Genomic DNA, 12,475 nt, shown 5'->3' with positions numbered 1-12,475 from the left:
CTAATTTTTTGCATTTTTAGTAGAGACCGGGTTTTACCATGTTGGCCAGGCTGGTCTGGAACTCCTGACCTCAGGGGATCCACCCGCCTTGGTCTCCCAAAGTGCTGGGATTACAAGCATGAGTGTCTGGCCATTCCTCTACTTCTTAATCTAGATAATAAGTGAGTGATCCTCCTTCCAGTTCTACCAGTTATATCATCATTCTAATTTTATTCGCCATTAGGATGAAATCCATATTCACAAAGAAGAAAACAGTTAGGTGTTTAGAGCAAACAATTTTTTAAAAATTCTGACCTCCTCCCAGAAGGCTGTTACATTCTCCATCACTACTTCTGTAGTCGTTAAGTTATATTCCAATGTCTTATATTCTTGCTTTTGTAAGAAATCCTATTTATAAAAGAGAGCAAAAACATATTATAGAATCAGAATAGCATTAATGCATTATTACATCTACTTTATACTCTCATTGTGCTACATCTTATATATGAATTTTAATAATGAAATAGTAATTATTTCTTAATAATTTTATTACAGTGTTCTAAAGTTAATTTGCCAAGCACTAGGATTCATCACATTTGAAATATACTCTCTAAACATATGATACTTTATAAAGCTTTTTATACATTAGATTTAACATACAACTGATTCTTCCTTGTACTATTACATGCTAACCTTAGTGATGAATTTATAAAGCAACCCTGAATTACCCACTAATGTGCCTTAATCCAACATTGGACGGAGAAAAAAAATGAATGTCTTCATCTTAATAGCACTCTCCTTATTAAGGGCCTCATTAGCATCACTTCTGCGGGTTGAGGAAGCATGTGAAGGTATATAACTAGTTTTAAGGCATCAAACTGTGATTCTAAAAGAAGGGCTCTATTAGAGACTCCAAATCAGTTTCCCTAGGGAAGGTAGGAGCATAAGGAAGAATTAAGTCCGTGCATCCTGAAGTCTTGGCCATAAGAAATAATGAAAAAGCCTGGTCCTTGCCTCGCTTCTTCATTTTCTTCTCTGCTCCTCTCTACCTCTCTTTTGGTTTCTCTCATTTTCTCCCAGTTTGGTTTTCTAGATCTGTTTCTCTGTCTCTGTGCTCCCATTCAGTGACTCTCCCCAGATCTGTTTCTTCTTCTTTCTTTCTCTCTCTCTCTCCATTTCTCTCTCAATGGGTTAACAGAAGACAAGATGATTCCCAGAGCTACTGAACTATGATTCAGAGCTAGATTCACCACTTTGTCTAAATCACAGATCTCAAACTCACTTAGTCTCAGGACCAAATAGGCGATATAATTAAGGAATGGGACTGAGAAGAGAGCATGATGAACTGGAGAGGGCAGGTGCTCTGTGAGCAGGGAGCTGTCACAGCTTGTGGAAAAGGAGGACGCAGTTGACTAGTTATTCCAGTTCTTCAAAAGAGGCTGCACACATGAGTGTGTGTGTTTATGTGTGTGTTTGAGAGACATCTCCCAATTTTTAATTGCTGGCAACCAATACAAATTTTTTAAATGAAAGGTTAAATAAAACAGGTCTAGGAGCCAAAATTAGTTCTGTGGGCCACCATTTGCAACCTCTGGCCTAGATTAAATAATGCCAGAACTACCTAAAAGTGGCTCACCCTTCTCTCTCATTTTTATTCCTGTCACAGTGACTTATTTTCTGGGTTAAATATTTAAATAAACAGCAAAAAAGCATAATAAGTATTTATTTGCTTCTTAATCATACACAAGTTTATCCAATTAGCTTTGTATAAATTGAGTCTTATCACCTGAAAACTTTAGAATTTCTCAAAGCTGCTAGCTACATCAGTATTATTGGATTTTAAGGTAATTTGGCATAAAATGCTACTCTCATCCATCATACTGTCCAGAGAAATGCTAGGAAAAGTTTAAGGTGAACATTCCTAGTATTAGCTGGCACCTTTTTAACTTCCTAGTGAAGGAAATTTCTTTTTCTATCTTTTTGCACATTTGCAAAGTTCATTAGAACTGATCTATTGACTGATTATTTAAATCATAGTATATAATGCAGCATTATGGTACATTACCTGTATTTTGTTTATTGCTCCAAGAGAGTCATACCATGTTTGTACAGCCCAGGGAAATTGCCGAGTGACCGCCATGCGCAGAACAATGCAGAATGAGATGGTGGTGAATATTTTCCGGAGGACGATTCCTTTGATTAGTGCATAGGGAAGCACAGATAAAAACACCACAAAGAACCCTGAGAAGAAGAAGGCTGAGCTATTGAAGTATCTCACATAGGCTGCCTTCCGAGTCAGTTTCAGTTCTGTTCTATAAAAAATAATAATAATAAAATTCAGGATGTTATTTTATTTTTCAAATATCAGGGATCTTGGAATGTAAGATCTGAGCATGGTCTCAAGAGTCTTTCTGCCTATATTTTTAACCTGGCTCCACATCGTATGACCTGTGCAACCTCGGGCATGTTATTTAATCTCTCTGGGCCTCAGTTACCTTATATGAAAGGATAACAATGAAAGTACCAGTGTTTTGCACATAATACTTGTAAATATTATTTTTAAATTATAATTAATAATTTGTTATTAACATTATTATGACATTATTTTTAAATCTTTACTTCATTATTAACTCGTAAGATTAGTTAGACTAATCATTTTTTGCTTGTTGGTTGGTTGGTGTTTTAAGTAATTAAGTATGGAAATGAGAACAATGTTTCAAGATTTATAAAGGAAAAAGACAATTCTGTGATTGTCTAATGGATTCTTAACACTTTGGAAATTCTAACTTGGCTTTGAGGAACATTGAAAATAACATATAAGCTACAGAGAAGTGGTTCTTAAGCCTTAGCATGTGTAAAAATCACCTGAGATCCTTTTTAAAAATACAGTCTCAAGCCTGCCTCTTAGAGATACTGATTGAATGAGTCTCAGTAGGTTTCCAGGATTTGCATTTGAAAAAAAAAAAAAAAACCCCAATGGTTCTTTTAATTCAAGTTGCAGGTGGGTTTTGAAAAATTATGAGAGTAGATACTACATCTTCTGTCTCATTTCAATATAATTATTTGCAATCACATTACACTATACGTTCAATCTTCTAGTCGAAATGCAAATGGAAATTATTTTTTTAATACATATGTAAGGCTTCAGTGCTCCAGCAGACAGAAAACAGGGAGTGCAGAGGACAACACTGCCTTCAACTCGGTCCCAGTCTTCCAGAAGCCATATAAATTGGAGTCACTTGTGATCCTCCCCACCCAGCTCTTGCCCAAGAAAAGGTCAATCAGGATACAGAGAGAGGGCTCTGGTGAAAGGGGGCAACAGCTGTGCCATGGCATAGTGCATATAGGTACCTGGCATTTGGGCATTAGTTCTTCTTCCTTGTATTATTCAGAAAAGCTATTCTCATTCTCAAGTGCAGAACTAAGAGGGAATCTTTTTTCCATTTTTAGTCTGAAAAGTAAAATGTAATCTGAGCACATTGATGAAGAAAATGGAGTTTAATGTGCCCAACCCGGATTGCAATTCAGTCTATTTAGGTCTAATGTTTACCGATTTCAGTAACTTGACACTGAAGACAGATTATGATTTTGGCATCTCACCTGGCTTTGAATCCTGGTTCTGCCAGTTACAGCTATGCCATCTTAAGCAAGTCACTCTTCCCTCTAACTTTACAGAATCTACCTCTATAGAAGGAAAACATATCATCTCCTTTGTGGAGTTGTTGCCAAGATTAAATAGCACAGTAGAGGTCTATATTTGAATTTACAATGTGTATCCTTTCTCCTCAACAAGAAAAGGAATAACATGGACTAGGCTGGTATTTATAAAATGATAGAAAACACTTTTTATAAAAATGTTAAATTTGTTGAACTGTTGTTGAAATATATTAACTAGAGTTGAGAAAAATGGGAAGAATAGGTACTATAAGAAAAAAAAATGGATCCAAGAATATTTGTAAGAATCACCCAGAAAGTAGAGTCTCCATAATATAATTGCTAACATTTTATGTCACAAAAATATTGTATCAGTTTGTTATTTTTAAAATTGAAAGTGACTTTATTACTAAAGAGCAATTAAAGAGTGGATTTTCAGAGAGCTTTGCACAGCCTTTTGACCAGTACAAGAGTGGCCCAGGCTGAAGTAATCACTCCTTTGATGTGAATTCTGCCAATCTCTTCCAGAACATTATATTTGCTCTCTTGAGTAGGAGCAACTCTTGCTGTCCCATATTTACGTCAACACTTCTAGCCTTTTCGAGTGACAGTTTCATGCCAGATTATACAGGTTACAACCAAACATTCGCTATATATCAAACAGAAATTCCAAGTAAGGGGGATAGATTTCATCTTTTGAGGAAGAGGGAACAATAACAACAAAAACCAAAGTAAAATCAGCACCAAGAATGACCCAGCCATGAGTTTATCATGAGTTTGAGAAAACCAGACCCTCTGATATCCTTGTCATCACCCTTGCTATATATGTATTTGCAAGCAGAAGAGTAATGCAGAGACCAAGTGTGATAGAGCACTCACTTGTTAATGAGAAAAACAACATCTACCAATTGAACAATTCTCCCAAGAACTTGTTTTATGGAAAGAATATGCAATTCCTTTCCTGGATTTATCTTGAAAGGCATAACAAAAACAGGTGACCAATAATGTTTGGGAAATAAATACTCTTTTACTCTTTCTATTTACATGGCAAAGGACTTCATATTTCAGCATTTCTTTTGTTGTTCCAATCACACACCTGCAGCTCAGTTACCATTGTATACTGGACTCAGCAGCCTAAATTCCTCATAACCCATATTGATACCATCCAAAAGGGTACTTCTCTTTTTAGTATATTTTTCCCTGTGAAGTTCCCATGTGCTGAAATTATTTGTTCCCTGAACAGTGTATCAACTTTCACTGAGTCTCCTAGAACCTTTTTTGATTGGAGTTTGTAGAACATGGAGCTCAACTGAAGAAAAATGGTCTCATTGCTACAGAAATGCTGTAGTTTATATTTTGCCCAAATTTATCTCAGTAATCATATCTCAGTCTGTGCTGTACTTTCTTTGTTGGATATAATCTTTACTAATCAGTGAAAGGTTATATGAGGTGAAAGAACACTAGAGATAGGTGCCAAGTACTGATTCTATCTCAGGAGGTAGCTTTCATTACTTGAACTGACTTCACTTCAAGTGGAGGATTTATAGGAACCCAATCTGTGAATATCACCCTATGTCATTCCCAAGTTAAGGAAGAGCAAACATATTCTAACCAAATACAATTTTTTTCATGTTTAATATACCATAACACATAAATTAAGATATAATAATAGAGAATCATTTATTTGGTTCAGGATTGTATACTCTACCAGTTCCATGTGAGTTACCAATCAGCCTTCAGTATCTTGATAATTGTTTTAACGAAATAAATGTATTGAGCAGCAGTGAACATATGTAGGAAATTCTTTAATAACGTATCAGTATAATATACTTGCAGCACAAAATAACACCCCGGACCAACTACATAAAACTACAGCCCATGAAAGTGAATTTATGCAACTAATGCATGAATATTGACAGAACTTAAATGCAATCATTTGATTGTCAGAAACATAAAATATGAGGTAGAAGTCTACCATGATAAACATATTTTTAAAAAATTAAGGACAGAATTACTAACAATATTGAAATTATTGGAACAACTTACTGTCTTAGGTTTTCAATCATTTTTTCCATTGCTTCTTCCCAGCAGTATGCCTTAACAGACTGGATATTTTCAATCATTTCTGAGGTAATCACAAGTCTTTCATTGATCTTCCCAGCTCTCTGATCTCTGTAAATCAATCAATCAATCAATCAATCTAATAGTAAAAACAAGTCAAATTATCTATTAAGAACTGCTCAAGGTTTTAAGTCATATTTCTTTTATTCAACAGATGGGCATTTATTTTATTATCAAATAGATGGTAACAAAAATAATAACTACTGTTTGGTAAATGCCTCCTATGTGCCAGACGCTGTACAGACTCATTCCATATGCTATCTCTATCCCTTATGACAGCCTATGAGTGGTGGGTATCTCTATTTTAGAGATGAAAAAAGCAAAGACTCAGTGAGGTGAAGTGTCTTGACTAAGGTCAGGTAACTAGTAAGCATGCAATCTGGGATTCAAACAAAGTGCTATTTGACTCCAAAACTTAGATACTTTCTGTCATACTCTAGCTGACAAACTCAAGCCCTTTATCGTAAGCAGTGACTTGTGTAAGTCATTCATTCACTCGTATTAGTTATTCTGTAACACAAAGTAACTAAGGCTCTGGTGTGATGAACCATAAACCAGAGTAGTAAAAGTTAATAAACTCTACACAAAAATTAGGTATTCCCTTTAATTCACATAAATGTTTTATCCTTTTTTACCTGTTTTATAATCTACAAAAATGAACTGAATCAATATATTTATAAAGAAATTCTAGAGACTGACAAGCAAAAAATATACCATTGATACAGGAAGTAATATTTACACCATCTTAAAAAGTCTTTTTTACGCCGGGCGCAGTAGCTCATGCCTGTAATATCAGTACTTTGGGAGGCCGAGGTGGGCGGATCACCTGAGGTCAGGCATTCGAGACCAGTCTGGGCAACCTGGTGAAACCCTGTCTCTACTAAAATACAAAAATTAGCTGGGTGTGGTGGCATGCACCTCTAATCCCAGCTACTCTGGAGGCTGAGGCAGGAGAATTGCTTGAGCCTGGGAGGCAGAAGTTGCAGTGCAGTGAGCCGAGATCGTGCCACTGCACTCCAGCCTGGGTGACAGATCTAGACTCCGTCTCAAAAAAAAAAAAAAATTTAATGACACTGAAGATCACAGTTCTATGCATAGAGCAGTCCTGGTTTTACTAAAGTGGGCTTTTTGAAAACATAATTTTTAAAACTTTCAAGCTATGAAAATAGGTTGCTACCTGTACTTCATCATCATTCTCCCTAGCCCAGCCTGAAAAAGGGCAAGGACTATCAGGAAACCAAGTCCACAGAAGGCAGAGGCCTGTAACAACTCCCAGATTAGCCCCATGAGGAGTGCCACTTGCAAAGGAGCAATCCACACGAAATGTGCCAGTGCAAGTCCCTGGAAAATAAAAGCACAGCAAAAACAGGTGTCATTGTATCTTCCACCCCTAGAAACTAACAATCACATATGAAAGAAAGCAAGTAAAACGAGCCTATATGATCAAATACTTCATGGTTCTGAGCACACTAAAATCTAGGTAATCATTACATGGAGCACATAGCAATGTGCTTAAACATTCTACACATAGAATAGGTTTTCCCAAAGAACAAATTTCAAGTCAGTGCATTTTTAAGCATGTTTTTATTCAGTGGAATTGAGATTGGACATCTTAAGTATCATGTCCAGGTTTTAAGTAACTTACTTCTTTTTGCATAAAGCAAGAACCACAGCATAGAACATGAGAGAACAAAGAACTCTCTCCAGGGACTCAATCCACACAACCACAACTCTGTCATTTGACAGAGACATTTAGAATAAATATTTGCTCAATTCAACAGTAATTAATTTTGTACCAGCTGTGGGTTCAATGCTGTTTTAAGTAATGGATATGCAAAGATAAATAAAACACATTATCTGTCCCAAGGACCTTGAATTTATTTTTCACATAAGACAACACAGAACAAGAATTGCTCAGAGTATCATATCTGGCCAAAGTATATAACAGATTTAAAGTTTTAAAAAGAAGCAAGGGCTGATAAGAATTAAGTTTTGAAAAATCTTATTAACAACAGGCTAAGGTGCCTTTGAGTTGGGTGGTTCTACCAGACCCCAGAATGGTGCTCTGCTATACAATTGACCTTTCTTTGTTTCCAGAATAGGGAAGCTAGAGCTGAGCAAGACTTAACCACTAATTACTATTATCTGACCCAGGAAAACTCCACCTTTCCAGTTGTATAATTTATAACAATAGTGCCTAAAAGATTAAATCAATAGGTACATACTTCATCAAATTTGTTCAGGTTGTTGGAAAGGAGACTAACAAGTTGTCCAATACTTATTTTATCTAGAACACGGCTTGACAGCTTTAAAGTCTAAAAGAAAAATGGGAAGTTAGATAATTTCAACAAACAAAATACAAATATATTATAAGTAACATTATAATATGACTGAGTAATTCAGTTATTATGCATTCATTATTAAGTAAAGGTAATGAAAATTATATTCTATTCATCTAGCTTACTATCTTCTCAGGTTCATAAATGTTTCTTTCAACAGTCAATATTATACTGGCATGCTTCTAGTTGTTTTATTTCCCAGCATCTAGAGAGAAATAATTATTTTTTCTCCTCACAATGAGAATGATATTATACTTAAATACCCATTTATATCGTGTGGGAGTTTTTTGTTTTGTTTTAAAAGATAGAGCCAAAGGCAGTGAAAATTGAAATTAAGCCTTGGCCTTGAATTTTTCATGTAGTCCTATACTAACTCTTTTGAATAAAATTACTTTTAAAGTCAATAAAACATACGATGAATAACTGAATAATTAATACTTTTGTGAAAAAGTTTATTAATACAAAATCCTTAAATTTTACAAAGAAAAATGCAATGCTATATGAAACATAGTTAAGCAGGTAAATTATTTTTATCTACTTATTTATCTACCAATTAAATTTACTTAATTAAAATTATAAAGTTGACAAATTAATTATGATTATGGAAGATCAGAGTCATACTTTGCCTATAAAACTGAAGAATTGATTTGCTATTAGATCACTTTGACTGGGAATTATCTAATATTAGTTTCAAGTGAATCCCTCACATATTTGTTGAGCATTTAGTAAATGCAAATCACTCTACTTGATGCCTCAGGGATTATTAAGATTTATTAAAACACAATCCCTTCTTCAAGGCGACCTAGTATATAAATAACTAAATATAATATGATAGATGAGTTAAGGAAGTAGAAAGTAATAGGGTAGTTAAAAGAAAGTTAAAACTCCTGGTTAGAAAAATCTGGAAGGATTTTCTTGAGGAGTTAGAATTTGAGATGGTGTAGAATAATAAATAGTGTATAGATAAGCAGAGAAAAGAAGGAATCAAGGCAGTTAATTCCAAAATATTATCAGAGCAATATGAAGTGCGGGAAATCCACTGAGCTAAATTGCACATAACTTAGTAACAGGCTTAGTCTTGAGTGACTTTGAGTTCTGCACAAGGCTTAACATAGAGCTGTGTGCACAGTAAGGACTCAGTGAATATTTTTATTAATTTAGTTATCTCTGCATTCTTGAAAAGTATAGGCAAAGCTCAAGTTTGTTTGTATTTAAATTCATTATTTAAAGTAAAATGTTGCAGAATTTAGAACAAAGCAGAGAAGAGCTCTATTACAAACTTTGGAACATTGTAGGAAAGGTCCCACATGTCCTGGCCATGAAGACGAAACAGGTCAGATATGGGAAAGCATGAGACCTGGGAAAAGTAAACACAAGATTCACTTTAGGGAGCAAACCAAAGCCACACGGAGATGGGATTGCCTTCTTTGGTGATGATGCCATCGTAGGCCAGTAAGTGTGGCTAGAGAGATGAAGCAAACTGGGCAAGAACACAGATATGCAACATTGAGAAAGGAAGACAAATACAATGCCACCTAACTTTTTATCAATGCATCTGGGTCTGAAAGCACCTATATCCTGTATTTGTGCTGAATGTTACATATGGACTTGTTTACAAACTAACGTGCCCCTTATTTGATCTCTACACCCCATTTAGCCCATGCCTGTCTCTTCCCGCATTACAGTCTGCCCACTAAATATCAGTACTCTATTGTCCCTAGTGGTTGGACAACCCTCCAGTTCAGCGATCATGATTTACCCATTTTAGAAATTTTGAAGCAGTGTTCACACCATGTTCTGTACTTTTTAAATCTTCGTTTCCTTATCCATAAGATAGGGATAATAGTACCTACCATTAATAGTTGTGCAGAAGATCAAATGAGATAGTGTACCCAATCGCTTAAAAGCTTGTCATGCACATCCTGAGCTATTATCATTATGATAACAAGCACTTTCTATAAACATTTATTAAACTGAATTCAACTTTCTCTGATATGCCAACTGTGTAGATTCCACATTCCAAATGATATCTAACAATGTCTTCACTTATGTAAAATGTTCAGATTGAAATAAAACATTTGTTGACTTATCACATGTTTTCCTGGTACTTGTGAACTGATGAGATTGTAGCTGAGGTGATAACTGTGGACTCCGTGTTTTTTTTGTTTTTTTTTTACTTCTGCCTTCATAAAAGGCTTTTTTGAACAATAAAGTATGGTTATCAAGGTTTTACAACACAATTGACCTTGTAGGTATATCTTAGAAGTGTTATGGGTTATTTGCTAGAGGCAGATTTCAGATCTATGCCCTTAAAAGCCAAGTATTTAACATATAACGTTTTTACATTGATAAAAGAAAAGAGAGAAGAAGGGTAAAGCAATATCCAAATGAGTCCATCAAAAACAGCTTTTTATAATGACTTTGCAGATCCAAGTTAGTCACACATGGTAGTGAATCAGGATGATGCAAGCACATGCCTTTGAAACAACCTTAAATTGTGTTTGTAAGGTAGTTAAATGTTAATTAGAATTCACCTAAATGATGCCTTGGCAACTTGGTCTCTTGTCTGGACAATACACGCAGAAAAGCAGAGTAGGTTCTTATGGTTTCAATGCACGTGCTGTTCCAAAAACTTTAAATTTGTAGGGCTCATAGGATGATAAAAATCCAACTCAAAATAAGGCAGTGGATACTACTACTTATGACAACCAGTTAAGGTGAAAACTTTTGTTGTTTGGGTTATCATTAACAATCATATATTATACTCTTCTTGCTGAACATAAAGATACGTGGCATTTTACTATAAGATGATGTTTTGTCAATTACTTTTATGTAGGCTGTGTGAGTCATCTTAACAGGAAACCATGGATTGCAAAAAAATGATAACATGATTAGGAGAAAAAAAAACTACAACAGAGGCAGTTTACAGAAGATACTCAATAATTATCAGTTGAAGTCAATTAAATTATCAAGGATAATTAAGAGCATTAATTATTCCTGCCATTTATTTAATAGGCATATTAAATTAATTTCAGCATTTATCCCTTGCTCGTACCAGCTCACTACCTAATTTATGACATTAAAACATGTACGATACAGAATATATGTGCCATGGGGCCTGTGCAAGGAAGTATTACCTTCTTATAAATCAAACTAAACATAGCTATTCTCATCTGCATTCCAATGTGATGAAGGCCAAAAATGGCTGGGTGTAGGAGCAGTGTCCTCACGATAAAGAGAAGGCATAAGCCTATGCCTAGATAAATCGCGATAGAGCGTTCCTCCTTGTTATCCGGGTCATAGGAAGCTATGATTCTTCCCAGTAAGAGAGGCTGTACTGCTTTGGTGACTTCCTGCAAAAGGGGAAAAACAGAGAAATTAAATTTCATTTCTTTCTCATAAAATACCCTGATAATTTCAACACAAGACTTTTCATCTTTAGAGGAGACTTAAAATGAGTTTATATAGAGGGTCATACCATATGTGAAACTCTTAGCACTATTTTCAATATCTTGGTACTTTGAAATAAGATTTGGGATTTGTTATAGTAAAAGTCAGTGGGAGACAAGTTTACATATGAGGTATTTTAAGTCAAACAGTGAATAGTGGCCATAAAATAAAAAGTATAGTTTCTGAAATGGTTTGTTAATTAGTAACATCTACATAGCACTTAACAGTTTCTAAAGCATTTCCCTTTTTTATTTTTCATAACAACTTTCAGTGTCAGAATAGACTTTTTTGTTGTTTACTATAGAGACTTTCTTTGCTACAGAGTAGGCATTATTATTTTCATATGGCAGATGAAGAAACTGAGGCCAAACAGACCAAGTGACTTGATGTAATTTCAAACTAGAACTTTCAAAAGTGTTTTGTGACTTGATGTAATTTCAAACTAGAACTTTCAAAAGTGTTTTGTGCAATGGCATTATTTTCAGAATGAACTTAGCTTCTCAAGGCAACTACATAAAGCAGAGCTGGCAACGGGAGGGAGGAGCACACCAGCACTAGTGGTATTTAAAATCAGCCACTTCCAATGCTAGTCCCTTCTCAGTCAGCAATAGGAATGGACTTTGGGGAAGGAGTTTTGCCAGAAGCCTCAACCTCAGGCCAGATTCCAATGACTCCTGGACTCCTCAAAGGCCCGTGAGTCAATGAGAGAGAGTGGAAGTTATGTTTTCCCAAATATACTTCATCAGGGTCCTCAATCGACTACTAAACCAAATTGTCCATCGAATTTATTACCACTTCTCCTGAATATAGAGGAATAGATCTGAATCCAGGGATTTTGAACTCAGGAGGTCTAATTCTTACCCATCTTGTTAAATTGACTTCAAAAGGGAAGGACACATAATTCGTCATTTTGTTTTATAATGATTTAGTAA

General features: G+C 35.2%; 1 protein-coding gene across 1 annotated transcript in view; it reads right to left on the bottom strand.

Moving 5' to 3' along the window:
• The window catches only part of CFTR (CF transmembrane conductance regulator), a 194,461-nt gene that overhangs the window by 134,679 nt on the left and 47,307 nt on the right, over positions 1-12,475 (bottom strand). Inside the window, 6 exon segments of the mRNA NM_001168545.1 lie at positions 295-387; positions 2,045-2,291; positions 5,680-5,805; positions 6,932-7,095; positions 7,980-8,069; positions 11,231-11,446. Coding sequence (NP_001162017.1) covers positions 295-387; positions 2,045-2,291; positions 5,680-5,805; positions 6,932-7,095; positions 7,980-8,069; positions 11,231-11,446 — 936 coding nt within the window.

The sequence above is a fragment of the Pongo abelii genome, chromosome 6 (genome assembly GCF_028885655.2).
Source record: "Pongo abelii isolate AG06213 chromosome 6, NHGRI_mPonAbe1-v2.0_pri, whole genome shotgun sequence".
NCBI lineage: Eukaryota > Metazoa > Chordata > Mammalia > Primates > Hominidae > Pongo > Pongo abelii.
Note: the sequence above shows the minus strand (reverse complement) of the source record. Positions and strands in the feature narration are given on the sequence as shown.